Source organism: Pseudophryne corroboree, chromosome 4 (genome assembly GCF_028390025.1).
Source record: "Pseudophryne corroboree isolate aPseCor3 chromosome 4, aPseCor3.hap2, whole genome shotgun sequence".
In the NCBI taxonomy this organism is placed as follows: domain Eukaryota; kingdom Metazoa; phylum Chordata; class Amphibia; order Anura; family Myobatrachidae; genus Pseudophryne; species Pseudophryne corroboree.
Window position 1 is genome coordinate 121,487,823 of NC_086447.1, and position 27,651 is coordinate 121,515,473.

General features: G+C 44.2%; 1 protein-coding gene and 1 long non-coding RNA gene across 3 annotated transcripts in view; one reads left to right on the plus strand and one right to left on the minus strand.

Moving 5' to 3' along the window:
- Window positions 1–367: 367 nt before the first annotated feature.
- Window positions 368–26,780, minus strand: TRIB2 (tribbles pseudokinase 2). Of its 2 annotated transcripts, none has more exons than XM_063915388.1 (3): window positions 26,703–26,780; window positions 23,873–24,165; window positions 368–2,765 (listed from the first exon to the last, which is right to left on the minus strand). In XM_063915388.1, the coding sequence occupies exons 2-3, from the start codon at window positions 24,025–24,027 to the stop codon at window positions 2,297–2,299; spliced, it is 624 nt and encodes a 207-aa protein (XP_063771458.1). In that variant the 5' UTR covers window positions 24,028–24,165; window positions 26,703–26,780; the 3' UTR covers window positions 368–2,296. The 2 variants fall into 2 exon arrangements, with proteins under 2 accessions (XP_063771458.1, XP_063771457.1); XM_063915387.1 differs by lacking the exon at window positions 26,703–26,780 and adding an exon at window positions 25,404–26,230.
- LOC134909018 (uncharacterized) overlaps window positions 26,379–27,651 on the plus strand; it is a 185,323-nt gene continuing 184,050 nt past the window's right edge. The window contains exon 1 of the long non-coding RNA XR_010175829.1: window positions 26,379–26,468. This is a non-coding gene — a long non-coding RNA (uncharacterized LOC134909018). The remainder of the gene's footprint in view (window positions 26,469–27,651) is intronic.

Consider the following 27,651-nt stretch of genomic DNA (forward strand, 5'->3'; position numbering starts at 1 on the left):
TTTTGCCCAACTGCTAAAAAATGTCCTGCTGCGATCAACTTGGAATTACCCTCAATGTCCCACACCTTGCTACAGATCTTCAAGAACTCCGTAGGACCAGGTATTTCTGAAGCTGTGTGACAAATGGATCAGATGGAAAAGCCAGCATAGGGTTTATCTTGTGGCAGACTCATGAGTCAGCCCCTACATTTTAGGTACAAGATAATAATCCTGAACCCCTACAGGTCTAAAGTATCAATGATGAATAATTGGAGGGGTGTCACTAAGTCTGCTTAAGTGCGGCCCTTATACACAGGTTACACTGGGTTACATGACTCAGCCCTCCATTAGTAATAAACGAATAGACCCAATAAAAACTTGAAAAGGGTTTTAGTTAAATATGCACAATTTATTGAAGAGATTAGGACAAAAACATTAAACCAAAATACATAACATTCAAAGCACCAGAGGCATAACACCTCACCATGCATTTTTTATCACCAGTCACTCACCTTACAAGGAACTAAAAGATGGAGAAAATTAAATGGGCCTTTGGGGCAGGAGGGAACAAAAAAAAATAAAAAAAAAAAATAAAGTTTTGAATTGTAAAGTCCTTCTGACAAAGCACCATTGCCAGTGTTGTTTACCACTGCTTTTACTATTAGATACCAATAAACAAAATCGGATCAGCTGCAGTTGTCATATTTTAGTCAAATCTAAAATAAAAAAGTATAAATTGTCCGGAATAAATGGTGGAATAAAGAAAAAAAAAATATATTGGTAATTAAAAAACGTAGGTCTTCCCACAGGGCAGGCAATCTGTGTCCCAGAATTAATATGCCAAGTAGCTGCACGCACATGCCACATACTACAAGTAAGCACAAATTCAAGTAACATTTACATACTTACAAAGTCAACATGTACCTACCCAAAAAAAAACACAAAAAAAAAAAACAACCATTTCACAGAACAGATACAAGCAGTTTAAAAATCAGAACAACTGAGGTACAGGGAAACACAAATATTTATGCTTATATTTTTTATTATATAGCAATAGAGAGGTGGTGAGGGTGGGAAGAAATGCCAGGTCTCATTTATTACAAGCTATAAAATAAAAAAAATTCAAAAATAAAATAAAAAAAAAAAGTGGCAAAATACACACAGAAAAAAAAATAAGGTGTACAGCATGTAATAAGTCATTGTAAGTCAACCCGTAATTTAATTGAAGTACTGGCTTAATACATCACTACTGTGACATTTTCATGAAAATAAATAATTCTTGACAATACAAAAAGGTACACTTTAATGCATGTCCATGCAGGGGTTATGGGAAGGGGATCCTTACTGGGTAGTCATAAGCTTATAAAAACTATTTTCCTTGAAATGTTACCTTAAAATAAACTCTTCCTTGCTGAGGAATTATTTCAATGAGGAAAAAAAAAAAATATGGAGAAGTTATTTGAATACCATCCTTTAAAAAATGGCTCTGCAGCTTATATCATATACGCTCCTGGCTGTAAGTGCAAGATGGCAAGTCTGGAAGCCAGTATATCAAACCCTGTTTATTTTTCCAATTGTAATATTGTCCTCCCATTAGCATAGCAATAATGCATCTGGAAGTTTGAATGATAACAGCTTCCTGTAGAAAACCATTTAACAGAAAACAGAACAGCTTGTTAAATGAATTACTTCCCCTAAAGGGAGCAAAGCATTAAAATTTCATTTCCTGACAGGAATATTAAGTAGTTTGCAATTAGACAAAATAAGAGCTTAAAATTGGAGGGAAAAAAAAAATATACAACACTTATTCTGCTTTTAGCACCCACTTTGTGTCAGTGCATCAAACTTAGTTTTACCTTTCTATAGCTCACTGTACCATTTTTGGCACAAGTACAAAATAAGTAATAGCCAATTGTACCTTCCCTGAACAATGGCACAAGAAATATTCTGTAACAGTGCGATGCCAGGATGTGCGAGGCAAAACATTGACAAATTTGCCAATAACAGGAGTGACATAGCTGCACTGGAATTGGCTTGTGAGTCTCCTTGGCTCCAAACAGGGTGTAGCTACAATTGATCCATGCTAATTATTTAAGAAAAAACAAACAAAAACAAAATAAAAGAATAACTGTATAGCAGCCTTAATGCTACATGTGTAGAGTAGTTCCTTGTAGACTTGTCTTCTCAATCCAAGAAGCCCGGAGTAGCCTTTCCCAAGCTACAATCCTGGGACAATACAGATTTTGAATACTACAGTCCAGAAGGTCTTCTTCATGTGGACATGATCAGCTCAAGTACCGAAAATAAAGTTTTGTGCTCAGTTAAAAAATGCGTCCGTTTCCTCATCCATATTGACATCAGGCACCAGTTGATCCGATACTTCTTTAGCACCAAATCCTGAATTCAATGCATTGAAATCTGTGGAAAACCAAGGATGGTCCAGAATTTCTTGAGATGTTAGCCGTTCCGATGGCTCCCGACGAAGTATGCTACGTATGAGGCATTTTGCCTTGGGTGATAGTGTCTCTGGAATGTTAAACTGGCCACGACGTATTTTGCTGAACAACGAACTAGGCTCAATGTCGTGAAACGGATATCGTCCAACCAACATGGTATAGAGCATAACACCCAGACTCCAAACGTCAGCAGCTTTGCCAGAGTAACTGCCACTGGTATTTAGAATTTCAGGACTTACATAGGCTGGGCAGCCATGTTTGTCAGACAGAGAGTCATCATTTCCCGTTAGAACATAAGCATCTTCCAGACTTTCCAGTTTCACTCTAGTTCTGTAAGAAAAAACAAAATACACATTAAAAAAAAAGGTAAATAAATAATATGTACGTTTTTTTATTTTTATTAGGCTACAGAAAATAAGAGCAATAATAATTGGTTAATTGGCACAGAAAAAAAACCCCCACCTCTTCATCGATTAAGAGGAATGGACTTATTCTATTATATCAAGGAAGGCTGGACTAGGGCATTTTTCCCCAACAATGTAGTTCTGCATTCCAAAACAGTGCTAGAGTAAATAGAAGTAAGCAAGAAACACCCACCCCTTCAAAAAAAAAAAAAAAAAAGAAGGGGGGGGGGGGGGCGGCATCATAGAACCATCAATTTAAAAAAATAAATACAGGTTGAGTATCCCATATCCAAATATTCCGAAATACGGAATATTCCGAAATACGGACTTTTTTGAGTGAGACCGAGATAGTGAAATCTTAGTATTTTGATGGCTCAATGTACACAAACTTTGTTTAATACACAGTTATTAATAATACTGTATTAAATGACCTTCAGGCTGTGTGTATAAGGTATATATGAATTATAAATGAATTGTGTGAATATAGACACACTTTGTTTAATGCACAAAGTTATAAAAAATATTAGCTAAAATTACCTTCAGGCTGTGTGTATAAGGTGTATATGTAACATAAATGCATTCTGTGCTTAGATTTAGGTCCCATCACCATGATATCTCATTATGGTATGCAATTATTCCAAAATACGGAAAAATCCCATATCCAAAATACCTCTGGTCCCAAGCATTTTGGATAAGGGATACTCAACCTGTATATAAAAAAAGAAAAAAAATGCTCAAAAAGCATTAACAGAAAAAAAAAAAAAAAAAAAAAGAAGAGGAAAAGGACAAAAGAACCCTCCACATCTAGATCAATACTATGACTGTTTGATTAGATTTTGTTTCTGTCCAGAAGTCATGAGCATGTCAAAAAGAGGAAGCAATTGAGCCTGTGAATGCCTTCCCATTAGTGGTGAATGAAACCGCAGAAGCTTATATCAGTCAGCCATGGCACTTCAAGACAGGAAATGCATTGTTGTATCCATGGAAACAGACAGGGAACCCCATGCAAGACAAAGGCACTTTGATAAGGGAATTCAATCACTGCATTCAGCACTCTTACACAGCAACAAAAACAACTTGATCAATGAAATGGTTAGAAAACTATTTCACAGATCAACACCTCTGTTTATGATTCCCTTTTACCACAGACCACACTCGGAGATGAAATTGTCTGGTTATTTCTGATGCACGTACTCTAGTAGTTAAACAGGCTTGAGTACATGAACAGGTTAAAATAAATGCCCTCTTCGCACAGCCCCATACACACCATATGAGAGAGAGAGAGAGAGAGAGAGAGAGAGAGAGAGAGAGAGAGAGAGAGAGAGAGAGAGAGAGAGAGAGAGAGAGAGAGAGAGAGAGAGAGAGAGAGAGAGAGAGAGAGAGAGAGAGAGAGAGAGAGAGAGAGAGAGAGAGAGAGAGAGAGAGAGAGAGAGAATTATTTTTCCACGGATTTCCCTGCCTGTTGCCCGGGAAACGCAGACGTAGGTTCTGTCTTGAAGAATTACTGCTGTAATTCTGTGGTTTTCCCCCACTGGTAATAGAAAACATTTTGTATTCAGATTCATCTCTCAAGTGCTGTTAATGCTTTTCCATGTTGCAGCTCTTGAAAGTCAAAATGCCAAATACAGTTTGTATCATTAAAATATTAAAAATATTTGTGATTGCTTTTTCTTTTTGCTACTGTACAGAGCTGTTCGATTTGGAGTTTCCAGATAAGCTTTTCTATAAATTTTCTATGTACATTTGTAATTATATACACGCATATTTTGCTATATAGGATTGTGCAGCTTTAGAGATTATGAATGAAGCCCCAAATAGGCTTTACAGAATTGCCAGAAGGGGCCATGTACACCATACAGTGAGCTATGTACAGATTCCCCAAAGATTAGGAGATGGTGCCGACCATTCCCTCTAGCCTTTTAACAGTGTGACCAAAAAATAAATAATATCATTCAACACAGAGGCTAAGAAACGCAATGCAAAATGTTCCAACCAGACTCCAAACCATTGTCCCAACAAATAAAATAGAAGACTAGTTTCCACCCACAATGAGTATAGTGGAAGAGGCTTCTGTTGCACCCTGGAGACAGATAACACCCAAATAAATTAAACAGTCAGATTATTGCAAAGCTGAACGTTTACAGAATCTTGACATGCAATAAAAAATAAAAAAAATAAACCACAGGAGAGCAAATTAAGTCTTCCATGATGTTCAACTTGTGTATAATGAATAAAATCTAGTAAAATAAGCTTCAAGGTTATTCCAGCTAGAATGCTGAGAATGACTACTCCGTGACTACTCCGGCCGGACATGCACTTTGCTTATGTTTACTGGATCTAACATGAAAACAAAAACTTCCTTCTGGAGCCCAGCCTTGCATGTAGCAAATACTAAAGGGAGGATATAAAAATTCAATCCACATTTGGGAAGACTCAAAGCACTGGTTACTTGTTAACTCACAGAAGTCAGATTCTGCACGCAGCTGCCTTAATAGGCTGATAAACGTGCTACCGACAGCAGAGTCCATGAAACTGAATCTGCCCCCTAGTATTGCACACCCCACGCCACAGGAACATCTATACATCCGTGAAAATGAGGATATTCATGAATATGAAAAAAAATAAAAATTTAGAAATGTATAAAAAAAAAAATTATATATATATCTAGTTATCTATATACATAGACACACACACAAAGCTAGTATATGCTTTTAAAGAGGAGGACCATGAGGCCCTAAGACCCCCCCCCCCAGAAAAGTGTGTTGCCATTGAGTGTGTACACAGTTATAGTTCATTTCAATGGGATTACTGAAAATATATTTGCTGTAAATATATAGGGGTATATTCAATTCGGGTCGGATCCACTCCGACATGCATTTGTCGGAATGGATCAGACAACCCCTACTCAATCTCATCTTAATTCGACTTGAGATGAGGGACCCAGGGGAGGAGAGAGAGAGGGGGGGGTGGGGGGGGGGGAGCTGCAGGGAGACCAGCGGGGACCTCACTTGCTGGAGCCGGGTGGACACTGCCGTGAGCGGCGCAGCTGTGAGACATCCAACTGCTGTGCTGTAGCGCTTCTTTCCCAGGGTGCCCGCGGCTGTCCCGTCTCCCCGCGCCCCCGCTCTCCTCCTCCGGGTCCCACATCTCAGTCAGACACTGTCGGACTGAGATGGTCGGAAACGGGGCCAAATCCTATCGAATTTTGCCCCGTTTCACTCAAAAGTACGTGAATCGGCAGCTATACCGCCGATTCCTGTACTATTCGACAAGTCGAATTCCACGACTTGTCGAATAAAAACTGATGGGATTTAATAGGTCAAATCACTATTCGACCTTAAAAAGTCGAAAACGGCCATCTTTTCGACAGACGTCAGTTTTCGACCCTAATTGAATATACCCTACAGACTGTTATCCTGCAAGCAAGGCCCTCTTACCTCTTTGTTTGTCCGTTATTACCCAGTGTTTTATTATGGCTTTGTTCCCAATTGGAAAGCGTAATGGAATATGCTAGCACTATATACCAAATATTACATTCACTATTAACACTATCTGAAATATATTCAGCTCAAAGTCTCCTGAAGCTGCTGCTATTTTAAGACAGACAAATTTAGATTTAAGTTTAGTAATTAAATATAGAAAACAAAAACCAAAATGGTGTATGGACAACTGCCTGCAAGATTCCAGACTTTCCTGGGACTACACGGTTATCTATAACAGGTGTGTGAAGTGATAGTACATTTTATTTTTCATTAATGTAACCACAAAACGCAAATCTTTGTAAATGTATAACACCCACAGTAACAGCCTTTAGATTTTGTTAAAACACTGGGACTCAGATTATAAAATACACAGCGTTGCTTGAAATCGTACACTTGAACCAGCAGCTGCAGATGTGGTCATTGCGGAGTAGCTGCTCTTATAACAAAAATAAAATTATTAATACTTAGCCGATTAAATATAAAGATTACACTCAATGTAAAATTTCCCCACTTCATGTAATCTGGTTGGCAATTCTGCAAATCCGTAGGGTTCTAATATTGTATGGGGAATAAAATGGAAAAAGTGTATTGCCATATATACAACTGGTGTTAGGTAAGGTGTACATGTGGGATCAGGTCATGGAGTAGTAATGGAGTTTCAGACTAAGGAAGCATGGGTGTAAGGAGAGGGCATCACCACATCTGTTACAGGAAGCTAATCGAGCAAAGGTTCCAAAACTCCGCCCTCAATGCACCATAACAGTCCAGGTTTTAAAGGATAACCAAGCTTGGGCGCAGAGGACTTAATTAGCACCTCGATTTTATTGAATCATCTGCGCTCAGTGATACCCTTTAAACCTGGACCGTTAGGGTGCCTTAATGACTGAGTTTTGGAACTTCTGTAATATAATAAGATTTTACTTACCGGTAAATCTATTTCTCGTAGTCCGTAGAGGATGCTGGGACTCCGTAAGGACCATGGGGAATAGACAGGCTCCGCAGGATAGGGCACTTTAAGAAAGCTTTGGATTCTGGGTGTGCACTGGCTCCTCCCTCTATGCCCCTCCTCCAGACCTCAGTTAGGGAAACTGTGCCCAGAGGAGATGGACAGTACGAGGAAGGATTTTTGTAAATCTAAGGGCGAGATTCATTCCAGCCACACCAATCACACCGTATAACTTAAGATAAACTTACCCAGTTAACAGTATGAACAACATAGGCACGGTATCACCGAAAACTATAACATAACCCTTATGTAAGCAATAACTATATACAAGTCATGCAGAAGAAGTCCGCACTTGGGACGGGCGCCCAGCATCCTCTATGGACTACAAGAAATAGATTTACCGGTAAGTAAAATCTGATTTTCTCTAACGTCCTTGAGGATGCTGGGACTCCGTAAGGACCATGGGGATTATACCAAAGCTCCCAAACGGGCGGGAGAGTGCGGATGACTCTGCAGCACTGATTGAGCAAACAGGAGGTCCTCCTCAGCCAGGGTATCAAACCTATAGAACTTTGCAAAGGTGTTTGTCCCCGACCAAGTAGCTGCTCGGCACAACTGTAATGCCGAGACCCCTCGGGCAGCCGCCCAAGAAGAGCCCACTTTCCTAGTGGAGTGGGCCTTAACAGATTTCGGTAACTGCAATCCTGCCGTAGAATGCGCCTGCTGAATCGTGTTACAGATCCAGCGAGCAATAGTCTGCTTTGAAGCAGGGGCGCCAACCTTGTTGGCCGCATACAGAACAAACAAAGCTTCAGTCTTCCTGATCCAAGCCGTTCTGGTCACATAAATCTTCAAAGCCCTGACTACATCCAGGGACTCTGAATCCTCCAAGTCCCTTGTAGCCACAGGCACGACAATATGTTGGTTCACATGAAAAGATGAGACCACTTTTGGCAGAAAGTGAGGACGAGTCCTCAACTCTGCCCTATCCACGTAAAAAACTAGGTATGGGCTTTTATGCGATAAAGCCGCCAATTCTGAAACACGTCTCGCCGAAGCCAACGCCAACAACATGACCACTTTCCACGTGAGGTATTTCAACTCCACAGTTTTAAGTGGTTCAAACCAAGGTGACTTGAGGAAACGTAACACCACGTTAAGATCCCAAGGCGCCACCGGAGGCACAAAGGGAGGCTGAATATGCAGCACCCCCTTCACAAAAGTCTGTACCTCAGGAAGAGAGGCTAATTCTTTTTGAAAGAAAATGGATAAGGCCGAAATCTGGACCTTTATGGACCCTAATTTTAGGCCCAAGGTCACTCCTGTTTGAAGGAAGTTTAGTAGGCGGCCCAAATGGAACTCCTCCGTAGGAGCAGCTCTGGCCTCACACCAAGAAACATATTTCCGCCATATACGGTGATAAATGTTTCAACGTCACGTCTTTCCTAGCTTTGATCAGGGTAGGAATGACTTCCTCCGGAATTCCTTTTTCCGCTAGGATCCGGCGTTTAACCGCCATGCCGTCAAACGCAGCCGCGGTAAGTCTTGGAACAGACAGGGCCCCTGCTGCAGCAGGTCCTGCCTTAGAGGAAGAGGCCACGGATCTTCTGTGAGCAACTCTTGCAGTTCCGGATACCAAGTCCTCCGTGGCAAATCTGGAACAATGAGGATTGTTCTGACCCTGCTTATTCTTACAATTCTCAAGACCTTGGGTATAAGAGGAAGAGGAGGAAACACATAGACCGATCTGAACACCCAAGGTGTCACCAGAGCGTCTACCACTACCGCCTGAGGGTCCCTTGACCTGGCGCAATACCGCTTTAGCTTTTTGTTGAGACGGGACGCCATCATGTCTATTTGAGGCAGGCCCCACCGATCCGCGATCTGTGCAAAGACTTCTTGATGAAGTCCCCACTCCCCCGGATGCAGGTCGTGCCTGCTGAGGAAGTCCGCCTCCCAGTTGTCCACCCCCGGGATGAACACCGCTGACAGCGCGCTTACATGGCCTTCCGCCCAGCGTAGAATCCTGGTCGCTTCTGCCATGGCTACTCTGCTCCTTGTTCCGCCTTGGCGGTTTATATGAGCCACTGCCGTGACATTGTCTGACTGAATCAGAACCGGTCTTCTCCGAAGTAAGTTCTCCGCTTGATGCAGGGCGTTGTATATGGCCCTCAACTCCAGGACGTTGATGTGGAGACAAGTCTCCAGGCTTGACTAGAGACCTTGGAAATTTCTTCCCAGTGCCACTGCTCCCCAGCCTCGGATGCTTGCGTCCGTGGTCACCAGGACCCAGTCCTGAATGCCGAACCTGCGACCCTCTAGAAGGTGAGCACTGTTCAGCCACCACAGGAGAGATACCCTGGTCCTGGGAGACAGGGTGATCCTTTGATGCATTTGTAAATGGGACCCGGACCACTTGTCCAAGAGGTCCCATTGAAAAGTCCTCGCATGGAAACTAGCGAAAAGGGATGGCCTCGTATGAAGCCACCATCTTCCCCAGGACCCCGTGCACTGAAACCTTCTTTGGTTTCAATAGGTTCCTGACCATGGTCATGAGTTCCTGAACCTTTTCAATCGGAAGAAAAACCTCTTTCTGGTCTGTGTCTAGGATCAGGCCTAGAAAGGTCAGACGCGTTGTAGGAACTAGCTGGGACTTCGGTATATTGAGAATCCAGCCGTGTAGCTGCAACGTCTTCATGGACAGAGACACGCTGTCCAGCAACTTCTCCCGAGATCTCGCCTTTATTAGGAGATCGTCCAAGTATGGGATAATTGTGACCCCCTGTCTGCACAGGAGCACCATCATTTCCGCCATTACCTTGGTGAAAACCCTCGGGGCCGTGGAAAGCCCAAACGGCAACGTCTGAAATTGGTAATGACAGTCCTGCACTGCAAATCTCAGGAACGCCTGATGAAGGGGGGGGGGGGGGGGGGGGGAATATTGGAATATGAAGGTATGCATCCATTATGTCCAGGGACAAAATCCAATCCCCCCCCCCCCCCCCCCTCCAGGCTGGCGATGACCGCCCGGAGTGATTCTATTTTGAACTTGAAAAACCGAAGACGAGCACCCACCAGATCTGCTTCCCCCCGGGAAGCCCCAGCATCATGCGGTGGACTTTGCAGACGCAGGGGAGGACTTCTGCTCTTGGGAACTAGCTGTGTGCAGCTTCTTTCCCCTGCCTTTTCCTCTGGTAACAAAGGACGATCCCCTCACCTTCTTGTTTTTGTTGGAACGAAAGGACTGCATTTGATAATAAGGTGCCTTCTTAGTATGCTGCGGGGGGACATAAGGTAAGAAATTCGACTTAACAGCCGTAGTGACAAGGTCCGAGAGGCCGTCTCCAAACAACTCCTCCCCCTTGTACGGCATGGACTCCATGTGCCGCTTAGAATCGGCATCTCCCGTCCACTGCCGGGTCCACAGGGGTCGCCTAGCAGAACTAGACATAGCATTTATTCTGGAGCTTAATAAACAAATATCTCTCTGAGCATCCCTCATATACAAGGCAGCATCTCTGATATGCTCTATGGTCATTTGAATGGCATCCCTATCTAAGGTGTCAATCTCCGCAGATAAGGAATCTGCCCATGCCACAACCGCACTACAAACCCAGGCCGACGCCATAGCCGGTCTAGCAATAGTACTGGAGTGAGTGTAAATGTGCTTCAAGGTAATTTCCTGCCTGCGATCAGCCGGTTCCTTGAGGGAAGCCGTATCCTGAGAAGGCAGTGCCACCTTTTTGGACAAGCGTGTCAGCGCCTTGTCCACTTTTGGTGAAGATTCCCAGCGTATCCTATCAGTTTGTGGAAAAGGATACGCCATTAGAATCCTTTTGGGAACTTGTGGTCTCCTATCTGGAGAGTCCCAAGCCTTTTCGCACAATTCACTTAATTCAAATGATGATGGAAAAGTGACTTCAGGCTTTTTCTCTTTATACATGTGTACCCTCGTGTCAGGGACAGGGGGTTCCTCAGTAATATGCAAAACCTCTTTAATGGCCATAATAATGTACCGAAAACCTTTTGCCACCTTCGGCTGTAATTTTGCATCTTCATAGTCGACACTAGAGTCAGAATCTGTGTCGGTATCTGTGTCATCGATCTGGGATATGGTGCGCTTCTGAGACCCCGACGGGCCTGGCGCCATAGGGACAGGCATGGACTGGGTACCTGACTGATCCCTAGCTTCTGCCTTGTCTAACCTTTTATGCAATAGATTGACATTTGCATTCAAGACATTCAGCATATCCACCCATTCCGGTGTCGGCGTTGCCGACCTGACATTCAAACACTCCCCCTCCACAGTAAGCGAGCCTTCCTCGTCAAACATGTCGACACACGCGTACCGACACTTCACATACACAGGGAACCCCTTTCCTGAAGACAGTATCCCCGTCAAGGCCCTTTGGAGAGACAGAGTATGCCAGCACACACCCAAGCGCAATAACCCTGGAGACCAACACAAAGTGTTTTTCCCCAGCAGCGCTATGTAATATGTAAACCGCCAATTATGTGCCCCCCCTCTCTTTTAAGCACCTTTTCACCGTGTGTAAGCAGGGGAGAGTCCGGGGAGCTTCCTCAGCAGTGCTGTGGAGAGAAAATAGCGCTGGTGAGTGCTGAGGGAGAAGCCCCGCCCCCTCGGCGGCGGGCTTCTGTCCTGCTCAAATTTAGTAAAATATGGCGGGGGCTCTTTTATATACATGTACAGAGCCCACCTGTACATGTATATAGTCTTTTTGCCATGCAGAGGTTTATATTGCTGCCCAGGGCGGCGGGCGCCCCCCCCCCCTTCCTGCACCCTTACAGTGACCGGAGTGTGTGAGGTGTATGGGAGCAATGAGGCACAGCTGCAGTGCTGTGCGTTACCTCAGTGAAGCTGATGGCTTCTGCCGCCTGAGACGTCTTCCGACTTCTGGCTCTGTGAGGAGAACGGCGGCGCGGCTCCGGGGGTGGACGCCCAGTAAGAACCTGCATTCACCCCCTCTGGAGATAATGGTGTCCAGTAGCCGAGCCTATCTTTGACAAGAAGGTCTGCTCCTCTCTTCCTCGATGCAGGGAGCCTGTTGCCAGCAGTGCTCCCTGTGAAAAAGTAGTAAAAAGTAGAAGGAAAAATCCAAACAAAAATGCTTTCAGGCAGAGAACTCTGGAGAGCTCTCTGCAGTGCACCCATCTTGCTCTGGGCACAGTGTAAAACTGAGGTCTGGAGGAGGGGCATAGAGGGAGGAGCCAGTGCACCCCCAGAATCCAAAGCTTTCTTAAAGTGCCCTATCTCCTGTGGAGCCCGTCTATTCCCCATGGTCCTTACGGAGTCCCAGCATCCTCAAGGACGTTAGAGAAAGAGGGTTTTCAATTTGGTAGACCCACCATTCTAACCCAAAATTAACTGCTCAAAAAAACAAACATGCACATAATACAAAGTAACTACAGGTCATGACGTAACTACAGTAGCTGCTGCAGTTTGTGCTTACAGTCAGAACGGAAAACAAAAAAAACAAAAACAAAAGTACAACCAACACTATTTAATGCTTACAGCAATATGTGGCCATTTCAGATCACACACAGAAAAATATTTGTAACCTGTGTGAAAGTAGAGAAAAAAAAAAAAAAAAAGAAAAAAAAAAAAGGGGGGGGGGGGGGGGGGGGAATGCGGGTGTTGCATCAGAATGCTTGCTATTCAGAGCTCAGCACACAAACAGAACGCTGAGCAATGGTCAAATTTACACATTGTTCATATAGGAATGTGCTGAGGTGACAGGTTCAGTCACATCCTTCAGTCACTGCCACTGCTCTTTTCCCCAACACTTGGCCTGCTCATTCCTACACAAACATTGCAGTTTGGACTGCTGTCTCAATATGATTAAAAGCGCAGTCAGCAAAAATAAGAATTTACTTACCGATAATTCTATTTCTCGGAGTCCGTAGTGGATGCTGGGGTTCCTGAAAGGACCATGGGGAATAGCGGCTCCGCAGGAGACAGGGCACAAAAAAGTAAAGCTTTACTAGGTCAGGTGGTGTGCACTGGCTCCTCCCCCTATGACCCTCCTCCAGACTCCAGTTAGGTACTGTGCCCGGACGAGCATACACAATAAGGGAGGCATTTTGAATCCCGGGTAAGACTCATACCAGCCACACCAATCACACCGTACAACTTGTGATCTAAACCCAGTTAACAGTATGACAACAGAAAGGGCCTCTTAAAGATGGCTCCTTAACAATAACCCGAATTAGTTAACAATAACTATGTACAAGTATTGCAGATAATCCGCACTTGGGATGGGCGCCCAGCATCCACTACGGACTCCGAGAAATAGAATTATCGGTAAGTAAATTCTTATTTTCTCTATCGTCCTAAGTGGATGCTGGGGTTCCTGAAAGGACCATGGGGATTATACCAAAGCTCCCAAACGGGCGGGAGAGTGCGGATGACTCTGCAGCACCGAATGAGAGAACTCCAGGTCCTCCTTTGCCAGGGTATCAAATTTGTAAAATTTTACAAACGTGTTCTCCCCCGACCACGTAGCTGCTCGGCAGAGTTGTAATGCCGAGACCCCTCGGGCAGCCGCCCAAGATGAGCCCACCTTCCTTGTGGAGTGGGCTTTTACAGTTTTAGGCTGTGGCAGGCCTGCCACAGAATGTGCAAGTTGAATTGTGTTACAAATCCAACGAGCAATCGACTGCTTAGAAGCAGGTGCGCCCAACTTGTTGGGTGCATACAATATAAACAGCGAGTCAGATTTTCTGACTCCAGCCGTCCTTGCAATGTATATTTTTAAGGCTCTGACAACGTCCAACAACTTGGAGTCCTCCAAGTCGCTAGTGGCCGCAGGCACCACAATAGGTTGGTTCAGATGAAATGCTGATACCACTTTAGGGAGAAAATGCGGACGAGTCCGCAGTTCTGCCCTATCCGAATGGAAGATTAGATAAGGACTTTTATAAGATAAAGCCGCCAATTCAGATACTCTCCTGGCAGAGGCCAGGGCTAGTAACATAGTCACTTTCAATGTGAGATATTTCAAATCCACCTTTTTCAATGGTTCAAACCAATGGGATTTGAGGAAATCTAAAACTACATTTAGATCCCACGGTGCCACCGGAGGCCCCACAGGAGGCTGTATATGCAGTACTCCCTTGACAAAAGTCTGGACCTCAGGGACAGAGGCCAATTCTTTTTGGAAGAATATTGACAGGGCCGAAATTTGAACCTTAATGGATCCCAATTTGAGACCCATAGATAATCCTGATTGCAGGAAATGTAGGAAACGACCCAGTTGGAATTCCTCCGTCGGAACCCTCCGATCCTCGCACCACGCTACATATTTTCGCCAAATGCGGTGATAATGTTTCACGGTGACTTCCTTCCGTGCCTTAATCAAGGTAGGAATGACTTCTTCTGGAATGCCTTTCCCTTTTAGGATCTGGCGTTCAACCGCCATGCCGTCAAACGCAGCCGCGGTAAGTCTTGAAAAAGACAGGGACCCTGCTGTAGCAGGTCCCTTCTCAGAGGTAGAGGCCACGGTTCGTCCGTGAGCATCTCTTGAAGTTCCGGATACCAAGTCCTTCTCGGCCAATCCGGAACCACTAGTATTGTTCTTACTCTTCTTTGCCGTATGATCTTCAATACCTTTGGTATGAGCGGCAGAGGAGGAAACACATACACTGACTGGTACACCCAAGGAGTTACCAGTGCGTCCACAGCTATTGCCTGTGGATCTCTTGACCTGGCGCAATATTTGTCCAGTTTCTTGTGGAGGCGAGACGCCATCATGTCTACAATTGGTCTTTCCCAACGGTCTATTAACATGTTGAAGACTTCTGGATGTAGACCCCACTCTCCCGGATGAAGATCGTGTCTGCTGAGGAAGTCTGCTTCCCAGTTGTCCACGCCCGGGATGAACACTGCTGACAGTGCTATCACGTGATTCTCCGCCCAGCGAAGAATCTTGGCAGCTTCTGCCATTGCACTCCTGCTTCTTGTGCCGCCCTGCCTGTTTACATGGGCGACCGCCGTGATGTTGTCCGACTGAATCAACACCGGCTTTCCTTGCAGGAGAAGTTCCGCCTGGCTTAGAGCATTGTAGATTGCTCTTAGTTCCAGAATGTTTATGTGAAGAGACTTTTCCAGACTCGTCCATACTCCCTGGAAGTTTCTTCCTTGTGTGACTGCTCCCCAGCCTCTCAGGCTGGCGTCCGTGGTCACCAGGATCCAATCCTGAATGCCGAATCTGCGGCCTTCTAATAGGTGAGCCTTCTGCAACCACCACAGAAGTGACACCCTTGTCTTTGGTGACAGGGTTATTCGCAGGTGCATCTGCAGATGCGACCCTGACCATTTGTCCAACAGATCCCTTTGGAATATTCTTGCATGGAATCTGCCGAATGGAATTGCTTCGTAAGAAGCCACCATTTTTCCCAGGACTCTTGTGCATTGATGTACTGACACTTTTCCTGGTTTTAGGAGGTTCCTGACCAGATCGGATAACTCCTTGGCTTTTCCCTCTGGAAGGAAAACCTTTTTCTGAACCGTGTCCAGAATCATTCCTAGGAACAGCAGACGAGTTGTCGGGATTAAATGGGATTTTGGAATATTCAGAATCCACCCGTGTTGTCTTAGCACCTCTTGAGATAGTGCTAAAGCTGTCTCCAGCTGTTCTCTGGACCTTGCCCTTATTAGGAGATCGTCCAAGTATGGGATAACTAATACGCCTTTTCTTCGAAGAAGAATCATCATCTCGGCCATTACCTTGGTAAAGACCCGAGGCGCCGTGGACAATCCGAACGGCAGCGTCTGAAACTGATAGTGACAGTTTTGAACAATGAACCTGAGGTACCCCTGGTGTGCGGGGTAAATCGGAACGTGTAGATACGCATCCTTGATGTCCAAGGATACCATAAAGTCCCCTTCTTCCAGGTTCGCTATCACTGCTCTGAGTGACTCCATCTTGAACTTGAACTTTTTTATGTAGAGGTTCAAGGACTTCAGATTTAGAATAGGCCTTACCGAGCCATCCGGCTTCGGTACCACAAATAGAGTGGAATAATACCCCTTTCCTTGTTGTAATAGGGGTACTTTGACTATCACCTGCTGAGCGTACAGCTTGTGAATGGCTTCCAACACCCTCTCCCTTTCGGAAGAGACGGTTGGTAAGGCAGACTTCAGGAAACGATGAGGAGGATCCGTCTCTAATTCCAACCTGTACCCCTGAGATATTATCTGCAGGATCCAGGGGTCTACCTGCGAGTGAGCCCACTGCGCGCTGTAATTTTTGAGACGGCCCCCCACTGTCCCCGAGTCCGCTTGAGAGGCCCCAGCGTCATGCTGAGGTTTTTGCAGGAGCCGGGGAGGGCTTCTGTTCCTGGGAAGGAGCTGCCTGTTGGTGTCTCTTCCCTCTTCCTCTGCCTCGTGGCAGGTACGACAAGCCCTTTGCTCTCTTATTTTTGTAGGAGCGAAAAGGCTGCGGTTGAAAGGTCGGTGCCTTTCTCTGTTGGGGAGTGACTTGAGGTAAAAAAGTGGATTTCCCGGCAGTAGCCGTGGCCACCAAGTCTGATAGACCAACTCCAAATAACTCCTCCCCTTTATACGGCAAAACCTCCATGTGACGTTTTGAATCCGCATCGCCTGTCCACTGTCGTGTCCATAAGGCTCTTCTGGCTGAAATGGACATAGCACTCACCCGAGATGCCAGTGTGCAAATATCCCTCTGTGCATCACGCATATAGATAAATGCATCCTTTATTTGTTCTAACGACAGTAAAACATTGTCCCTATCTAGGGTATCAATATTTTCAATCAGGGATTCTGACCAAACTACTCCAGCACTGCACATCCAGGCAGTTGCTATAGCTGGTCGTAGTATAACACCTGCATGTGTGTATATATTCTTTTGAATAACTTCCATCTTTCTATCTGATGGATCCTTAAGTGCGGCCGTCTCAGGAGAGGGTAACGCCACTTGTTTGGATAAGCGTGTGAGCGCCTTGTCCACCTTAGGGGGTGTTTCCCAGCGCGCCCTAACCTCTGGCGGGAAAGGGTATAATGCCAATAACTTTTTTGAAATTATCAACTTTTTATCAGGAGCAACCCACGCTTCATCACACACGTCATTTAATTCTTCTGATTCAGGAAAAACTGTTTGTAGTTTTTTCACACCATACATAATACCCTGTTTTACGGTATCTGTAGTATCAGCTAAATGTAACGTCTCCTTCATTGCCAAAATCATATAACGTGTGGCCCTACTGGAAAATACGTTTGAATTTCTACCGTCGTCACTGGAATCAGTGCCCGTGTCTGGGTCTGTGTCGACCGACTGAGGCAAAGGGCGTTTTACAGCCCCTGACGGTGTTTGAGGCGCCTGGACAGGCATTAATTGATTGTCCGGCCGCCTCATGTCCTCAACTGACTGTTTAAGGGAAGATAAACCATCACGTAATTCCACAAATAAAGGCATCCATTCTGGTGTCGACCCCCTGGGGGGTGACATCTGCATATTTGGCAATTGCTCCGCCTCCACACCAATATCGTCCTCATACATGTCGACACCACGTACCGACACACACCGCAAACTCACAGGGAATGCTCTAATGAAGACAGGACCCACTAGCCCTTTTGGGGAGACAGAGGGAGAGTCTGCCAGCACACACCACAAAGCGCTATATATACAAGGGATATCCTTATATTAAGTGCTCCCTTATAGCTGCTTTAATATATATATATATATAGCCATTAATGTGCCCCCCCTCTCTGTTTTACCCTGTTTCTGTAGTGCAGTGCAGGGGAGAGACCTGGGAGCCGTTCTGACCAGCGGAGCTGTGACAGAAAATGGCGCCGTGTGCTGAGGAGATAGGCCCCGCCCCTTTTTCGGCGGGTTCTTCTCCCGCTATTTTTCCAGTCAGGCAGGGGTTAAATATCTCCATATAGCCCCTATGGGCTATATGTGAGGTATTTTTAGCCTTGTATAAGGTTTATATTTGCCTCTCAGAGCGCCCCCCCCCAGCGCTCTGCACCCTCAGTGACTGCCCAGTGAAGTGTGCTGAGAGGAAAATGGCGCACAGCTGCAGTGCTGTGCGCTACCTTATGAAGACTGAGGAGTCTTCAGCCGCCGGTTTCCGGACCTCTTCACGCTTCAGCATCTGCAAGGGGGTCGGCGGCGCGGCTCCGGGACCGGACTCCACGGCTGGGCCTGTGTTCGATCCCTCTGGAGCTAATGGTGTCCAGTAGCCAAGCAGCAAATCCACTCTGCATGCAGGTGAGTTTACTACTTTCCCCCTAAGTCCCACGTTGCAGTGATCCTGTTGCCAGCAGGACTCACTGTAAAGAAAAAAACCTAAACTAAACTTTCTCTAAGCAGCTCTTTAGGAGAGCCACCTAGATTGCACCCTTCTCGTTCGGGCACAAAATCTAACTGGAGTCTGGAGGAGGGTCATAGGGGGAGGAGCCAGTGCACACCACCTGACCTAGTAAAGCTTTACTTTTTTGTGCCCTGTCTCCTGCGGAGCCGCTATTCCCCATGGTCCTTTCAGGAACCCCAGCATCCACTTAGGACGATAGAGAAATGCAGGTTTAGCCAGCTTGTGCAACACCTTCAAAAGGGGGCGTGTACATTGTTGCACGCTACCAACACGAAACATGTGCTCCACATAAATAAGAGCGTGTCCTATTACATTGTGGCAACAATGAAATTACTTCCAAACTACTGCATTGAAATAAAAGATAACACGACTTTCCTCGTCCGATTATTTTAAAAGGAGTCCTGTCAATGTTACCTCTGAATAAGCCACAATTTTGTTCTATTTTATTTCTTTAAAGCAACACGATTTCCTGGCTCTTGAAACTAGTCTACAATAGTGCCTCCAGAATGTACTCTGTATATCCACCAGCATAAATGGAGAAGTACCAAACATCTCTGTGTATCAAACTCAATCACAGGCAGTACCACACACACACACACACACACACGAGAACCAAAAAAAATAAAAAAAAAATAAAAAAGGATAGATAAAACATTTTCTATGAATGGAGGTGTCTTGTAGTTTAATGTCTCATGCACTACAACATACATCTCCAGAACCTCCACTCAAAAGAACCAAACTGGAAATTCAGGCTTCCCATACACATGCCTTGGAATGCAAAAGATTACTTGAATTGTAAATACTAACAAGCAAAAGATGGACCTGAAGGAAGTTGGCAAAAACAAGTTGGGATGCCTGCAGCAAGGACATTATCTGGTCTACTGTTCCAAACAAGGGGGAGGGAGACCTTATCGCTGGGAAGCAATTTTTGCAGCCCTGCAACCAGATAGTCGCCGCCTACAGGGGAGTGTATTTTAGCTGTGCAAGTGTGCGATCGCATGTGTAGCAGAGCCGCACAAGCTGATTTTGTGCAGTCTCTGCGCAGCCCAGGACTTACTCAGCCACTGCAATCACATCAGGCTGTTCAGGACCGGATTTGACGTGAGACACCCTCCCTGCAAATGCTTGGACACTCCTGCATTTTTCCAAACACTCCCTGAAAACAGTCTGTTGCCACCCACAAATGCCCTCTTCCTGTCAATCTCCTTGCGAACGCCCGTGCGAATGGATCCTTGGCACGAACCAGTCACTGACCGGCGATCCGCTTTGCAGCTGTCCGTCACGCCTGCGCATTGCGGTGCATGCACAGTTTGGATCTGATCGACCACTGTGCGAAAACGCACAGCAGCGATCAGGCCTGAATGACCCCCAAAATTCATACACAGGAACACATTTGCAGGCCACCCACATGCTGAACAGGCCCATTTAGTTTTTTTTTTGTTTTGTTTTGTTTTTTTATTAAACATAGAACCAATGGTAACCAAACTTGAGGAACGTAGAACTTCTCAAATCAGGAAACCCTACAATAAATAAAAAAAAAACTGCCCTATTTTTATGCAACCCAGATTACATTATATTCTTAGCTAAAGCCGATTAACAATTTCCTCTAGCCCGGTTTGTGCTCTATTCAATTTGAGCGAGGTCAAGAGGTTAGCAATACCATGAGCAAGATCAGCTGACGGACATAAAAATGATACAAGAAAACCATTGTCAACAGCAGACTAATCCAGAAAACTCTCACCCTGGGATTCACATGGGAGAAAGTACAGCAGGAACGCTCTTGGATAGTCACCACCACATTACACTTACTGCAGGGAAATTCTGAAGATCGCCATCATCTAATGTTACTCATATGGGTATGTGGAATCTGTGTTTTAGTCTGGCTTTATGCTAGTTATACACAGTGCAATATAAGCAAAACAATACAGCCTGAAACTGCCATGTGTGGCCTAAAAACTAGTGATGCAGATAGCAACACAAGCCACAGCCATGGGGACCACAATTGGGCAAACTGGTAAATTTGATCAGAGGATGACTTCGCAAGGTGAGATGTATCAACCCCTCTAAAGAAAGGAGAAGAGGAGAAGTTGTACACAACAGTCAATCAGCTTCCACCTACCAAATTATAGAATGTACTTCATAAGTCGCTAGCTAGATGACAGTTGACTGCTATGGGTGACTTCTACACTCTCTAAAAGGTTTGATACATTTCCCCCTTGGTCTCTAGGTGTACTAATCGTCGGACCACGCTAACAGGCCCCAGTAACACCAAAATGTTATCCAAATGTTTGGGCCAAAGGGCTAAAACCCCTGTATCACCCAGCATCAACCAGGAGTAATTGGTGCCATCCCTGAAGAAAACAGTGGATCTTATGGAAGGTAGACTGGAAATAAGTGCAGACACTCCCAAAATATAAAAACACTATAAAATCAACAGTAGATTAAATCATTGTAGAAGAGATTCTACTGCAGAGGCCTATATGAAGTAATGGAAGATCGCACTGTGGTATCGGAATACAAATTGGATGAATGCGGGTAGACCAAATCCCACATAAAGTAGCATTAAAAGCCAGAGCAGACCCTCCACATAATCCTGCATTTGGTGCATTCCTAACATGAATTGGAGGCCTTAGATTGCTGTTGTACCAGCTTAGCACCTGGTTCTCCGTTTCTAGTTGAAAGCAGCCATAGTTGTGGATAAGAATTACAGTACCAAGAGCAATTCATTGGCACTTTGGGCTGTTCTATAACTAAATGGTCACAAATAGCAGCATCAGTACCACTTACGCCAATCTCCATCTGATCAGACTATTACAGGACACTAGAGGTAGACAATATTGGAAGGACAACCACCACTCTTCCTGGAGGCATACTTGTGGTTTGTGTCCTCTCTTAAAGATAAATGAATACTAGGCTCATTTGGATGAGCCCTTATGCTTAAGGATTGTCTGATAACAGACAGGAGATTACATGGTTGGCTATTCTCTATACACACACACACACACACACACACACACATTATTGGTTTCTGATGCCCTTCTAATTGGAAGAATTTCAAATATTATAGGTTTAGTGGCCTTATAAGTTGCAAAATGGGCAGAGAGAGGTCACAACATTCCCCAGAAAAATCTTTACTTTAAACCTATGGATTGTCAGATATGCGTGTGGTCTGATAAACAACCACCTGCCACTTGGGTGACCAGCTACAATTGCTGCCCACACCATACATAGTCAGGCGGAGGTTTGGAATGATCTAACAGGTGCAACAGTCAGCAGAAATATGTGGGATACAGCTAGCAATTACAGAACAGGCAGGTTGGCTGACACAGCGGACTGTGCTCTTATGCAACCAATCACAAGACAGCATCACTGCGCAGCACACACCATTATGACCATTCAATGAGTTCTTACAATTCTGACTGCAACAATGTTTGGTCATCCACTAAGTGAAAAACAATATTGCTGTGCGTGGGATGATGGAAGGATCTAATTAAGCAGTTTTTTTACTATACATAATCACTATATGAAGTCTATCAGACTTTGGCGAGTCTCTGCACGTACTTGTCGTTACATCAAAAGACCTTAGAACCCTTATGCGTGGTTCGCTGCCTATTAGTGTTGTTATAGGACTATCCTATGCTCTTGAAGCACTTTACAGCTGTGCTACTGTTCTCAAATGTTCTCCTTCATTACCTGCTCCTAGACTGAACAAGTTTACATGGCTTCAGGAGCAATAACCTCAATAGCACACTCATACTAATAGGCACCTTAGAATAACCAGCGGCTTCCAGACTCGGTCCTCAAGGATCCCCAACAGTTCCCATTTTCCAGGTCTCCTCACAGAATCACAAGTGAAATAATTAGCTCCAACTGTGGATCTTTTAAAATATCAGTGAGTAATGAATACACATGTGCACCTGCTGGGTGACCTAGAACACAAACTGTTGGGTGTCCTTGAGGACAGAGGGGCAGATTTATTAAGCCTGGTGAAGTGATAAGTGGAAGGTGATAATGCACCAATCACCTCCTAACTGTCATTTTTCAAACCCAGGCTGTAAAATGACAGTTAGGAGCCGATTGGCGGCTGGTGCGTTATCCCCTTCCACTTTATCACTTCGCCAGGCTTAATAAATCTGCCCCAGAGTTTGGGTACCACTGACCTAAACTGATAAAATATATCAAGAAACATTGCACAATTACAGGGATATTCAATTTGTCCCAAGGGTGCCGGGTGATAAGTATCGGCACCGGGGGCTATATAATTGGCCCTGATAAGCCGGCGCGTGCCACGGGTTATTGGGGGTTTTGCTTCACCTGCCAGCCACAGGCGAAGCAAAATCCCCGAAAACAGCCCCGTTTTCATCCAAAAACGGGGCTATTTCACCCAAAAACACACAGGTTTCACTGAACCTGTGTGTTTTCGGGTGTAAGAAGACTTGTTACCGGCCGAGCAAATTAAATAGCCCGACAGCAGCACCCGAAGAAACATCGGGGGTTTTTACTCCCGATGTCTCTTCGGGCCAAATTGAATATCAGGCAAGGAATATATATTCAGGAGTCCAAAACTATGGTGCCGTCACACGGTTTATTCAGGACATGTGAAACTCAATTTCTCTGCATCTGTACAGTCAATGGGTTGCCTACCTTGAACGTAATTAGTGGGCACTGGCAATATATACTTTTCTAATAGGCTATAATCTACAATGCTAAAAAATATCCTAAATCTCCACCTCAATCTAGTTTGGTCAGACATGCACAAGGATGCATCAGACTTGGTGCATGCATAATTAGGTCATTGTATAGGTATCTTCCGCTATGACAATGTACCATCTTGTACAATACGCAAAGACCAAATACATTGTTTGCTTCATTATAACCTACATATGAAATAGTTTACAAAACACCGCATTTCACACTTCTGCACAGCTGAGATGTTACACAGATCCTGGCTGTATAGATCAGGTTACAGGCTGCTAAATTATTAGAGAGAACAATAGCCTTAAATTGACTATAGGAAATGCTAATTTGTTGTGCAATGATTATTGTTTGAAAATATTCATTATAAAATGTAATATAACCATCTAAAACAAAGCAGTATATTACTAAACAGAGCTCTACGTTTAAGAGTTTTGTTTGTTTTTAGTATTGCTTTCAGTGTTTTGAAACCTAAAAGCACAAAAAAAAAAAAATTGGGGTTTTTTTTTTGCTTGTTTTTTAAATATAATAAAATGATGCACTTTGTAGTCTTACCTTTCTTCATCATTGAAAACAAATTTCCTAAGTTTAAGGTCTCTCAGTACCACTCCACCATCGTGACAGTGTGCTACGGCAGACACGATTTGATAGAACAGTCTGGCAGCCTCTTCCTCTTTGAGCTTTTTGCAGGTACGAACAAAAGAATGCATGTCCCCGTGGCTTTTCTCAAAGAACACGTAGGCTTTAGCCTCTCCAAGAATGATTTCAGCTATTTGGTTAATGTTGCTGTGTATAGGTAGACAAAAACAGGGAGCTAAGGACTCCTGATAGCAGCGTATATCAAAAACCTAAAACAAGAGATGAAACCAAAAAGAGGAGTTAAGAAGAAAAAAAAAAAAAAAAAAAAACGAAGAAGATTAAGAAAAACTGAACGCAGATGGAATCCTCACATGCACTGGAAGTTATAGCAATTAAGTCAGCAATGTGGCAGAAATATGAATCACACACATCTTTAAACTATATGACCCCAGCCTTTGTAGGGATAAAGCATAATATTTAATTCTTTACCCAAGAAACCTCTACAAAAATAATATATTTCTTATTTTTTTATTGGCACGAATTAAATGATTACCTGGGAACGAGAGTGTTTTACGTGTAGACTATGCAATTTCATTTAGTTATGTCAGCATAAAGTTGCATTGTGTGTAACAATAGGAACACGGCCACCGAGGGAAGCTTATGCAATGCAGGACTCTATTTCAACAAACTTTTAACATTTATAAAAGGGAACGGGAATACAAAAGTAAATGACAGGCATTCATAAACACTGTAAAACATGACTCATTCACAACTGGCGATTAACATTAGTCCCCCCTATAAATACATTTACTGCGTCTGCATTACATAAAGTATTCCATTGAAATCCTTCAGAATGGATTGCCATATTAGCCTCCATAGGGAATTATGTGTCTGTCTGCAGTTTGCAATTACATCATTCATGCCCCATTGTTTATGAATGAATGAAGAGAGCAGATTATATGTTGCATATGCACAAGATGTCTCTTTATGGTATACTGCAAAATAAAATAAAGTGAATGGAAACCGAACATAGGCAGGAGAAATAAAATGAGTTCTCTCATGTATGTTGACCCAAGTACTTGAACAGCAAAAGGGAAGCTATTGATGAGCGCCTGTATACAATGGGGTCATTTTATCTAGAGGGAACTGCTTGGACAACAGCAGGTACTGTATAAAGGGGCTTTGTGAGCACAGTTAGAATGCAACTATAAATGAGAGATCAAAGCGGAATTATTTTTTTCTAACCAAAAGGAGTTATGTGCACACCTGCAGACTCTATTTGGGAAGAGGGGGAGATGTATTCCCAAATGTATTATACTAGTCTGTCTGAACTACTCATTGACTGATCTGCTGCCCCTCCCCCACGCTAATGTAATGTCTACATCTTTTCTTTTACTGCAAACATAAAGAATCGGGACAATAAACTATTGAATTAAAACTGCTACATCATTGCACAAGCAATAAACAAAGAATAAACACACGATGAAGAGGATTGCCGGAGAATTACCTTGCAGAGCAGCTCCTCGCCACTATGTAGATGCACTGCACGGAAAACGTGGTCTCCCTCCAAAGGCTCCAACAATAAGTATTTCCCAATGCAGGAAACGCAATGCGACGAGTTGGGAGTCTCTGGGGGGCTTGGGGAGCCGAGGTTTGGGCTGAAGCTCTGGCTGGGTTCTGTACACCTTATGGTCGATAACTCTTCAAAATCCTGGGTTTTATTCCGCGATCTCCCATACCTTGTGATTGTAATAGGGTTCGACCTTTGTATGTTCATGAGTATGGGAGAGCAGCCAAATCCCAGGCTGGGGTGTATGGAGGATTTTGTGCTTTTGTTAGTAATGGGGGGGCTTTCCAAAATCACTGAGCAGCAATGTATCAAAGGCAGCGTCAATGTCAGAGGAAGGGGGTTGTGCAAGAGCAAAGATAGATCTCTATCAAGTGGAAGAATAGAAGTGGATGGGGGGTAGCTTGCTATGGGGGGAGAATAGCGCTGTGGGGCTAATAAGGCAGCGATCAGAGCGCTCGCCAGGTGCGTTTAGAACGTTGTGTTTAAAAGTTGTTACAATGCATCAATAACGTTCTAAGCGGACTTCAGCATTCCATCCGGCTCTCGTGCAAACACCAGCGCTTTCACAAGACAATACTATAGAGAGGTGAATATTTTATATTAATATAATTCCTTTCAAGAAGAAAAAAAAATACGATTTTCCAGAAAAATAATAAAATCTTTAATTTTTCAACTGCGATCTTTTCCTCTGCCACATAATAACGCGACTTTTATTGGGAACAATAACAAAGTTGACTTGGTGTTAACTGTAGATGGCGTGCGGAGCTCTTTCCGAGGACAATTCGCAATAAAAGGGAAATGAATGGTCTATGTACTATATAGTCCTGTAGAGGAGCATAGTAGGATTAGCAGCAGTGGGTTAAGCAGGAGCACAAGCCATGCACCGACTGAGGGTGGCCGAGCAATCAGATGGAGGAGGAACAATAACCCGATGTGCAAGGCTTGCAGCCCTGGGAAAGTTCAATCAAGGACAGAAGAGATCGATGGTCCTTCCACGATGGGGTGAGTGCATGTAAACTCCAGCAGAGGACGATTGCAGATTGGGAGCTTGGTGCTTTGTGTCCGGGCTCTGAGATGATTGCCTTGCAAAAAATAAAAATTACCCCAAAGAAAAAATATATAAAATGCTCTATATATAAACCAGCTTCTGCAGAGGTAGGAGGGAGAGGAGGAAAAGGGATGGCTGCAGCCGATCCCTTTCAGCAAGACATCATCTTCCACGGTGCTTGTACTTACGTGGCCGGGAAGCTCTCCCTTGTGCCTGAGTGGAGTGTGCCTGTCCTCTGACGCTGCAGCCTCACTACTCAATGTCAGCGGCTGCTCTCAGTGCAGGAGCGGGACTGAGCCATAGGGAGAACGGAGGCCATGCACGTCTCTGATAGGCCCGGTTCGCTGTCCATCAAGAGCAGAGGATGTCGAATACGGTTAGAGGCTCACGCAGCTCATGCTCCGCCTCCCCCCACTTATTCTGGGTTTGTGCTGCTAATCCTGTGGCTGCTCCAGTTAGAGAGCAAAGGAAATAGGGCATGTATCCCTCCGCGGGGGGTGAGATGTCTCAGGTGTTGTTATAATGCTTTCTAGGTAAAATATAACAAAAAGGTGCAGTTTTCGTTCTAAAGATTGAAGAGCTTTAGCTAGTAGATCGTAACTTTTTATTTCAGCAATGCATTTCTTGCAAACGTGCTCTACCTGTCTGGACGTCACTGATGCCTTAAGTTGACTATCTATCTATCTATCTATCTATCTATCTATCTATCTATCTATATATATGTGTATATATATGTGTGTGTGTGTGCGTGTGTATATATATATATATACAGACCCTCCAACATGACCCGCCCCACTAGGTACAAAATGCTCTGTTTCTGGACTTCCCTCTTAATTTATGATTTCCATCACCTGTGTTGAACTAGTTAAATGATAAGAAAGCTGTTTCTTCACAGGTGATGGCAATAATAAATTAAGAGGGAAGTCCAGAAACAGAGCATTTTGTACCTAGTGGGGCGGGTCATGTTGAAGGGTATGTATGTATATATATATATATATATATAATGTGTGTGTGTGTGGATAGATAGATATATGAAGTGTGTCACTGAAACATGTAAGCTACAGTTAAAAGGAAAAATAACATTATTCTTGCTTGAATATCTATTGTGTCTCCAGCAGGGGACTGTAGAGGGGTTTA

Bases quoted from the DNA above. Each gene is read 5' to 3' on its own strand.
- TRIB2 (XM_063915387.1), bottom strand. From the start codon at position 25,673: ATGAACATACAAAGGTCGAACCCTATTACAATCACAAGGTATGGGAGA. The intron at 24,166-25,403 runs GTAATTCTCCGG...CTCTTGTTTTAG, and splicing joins GCGAGGAGCTGCTCTGCAAG to GTTTTTGATATACGCTGCTA. The intron at 2,766-23,872 runs GTAAGACTACAA...TTTTTCTTACAG, and splicing joins GTTTTCAATGATGAAGAAAG to AACTAGAGTGAAACTGGAAA.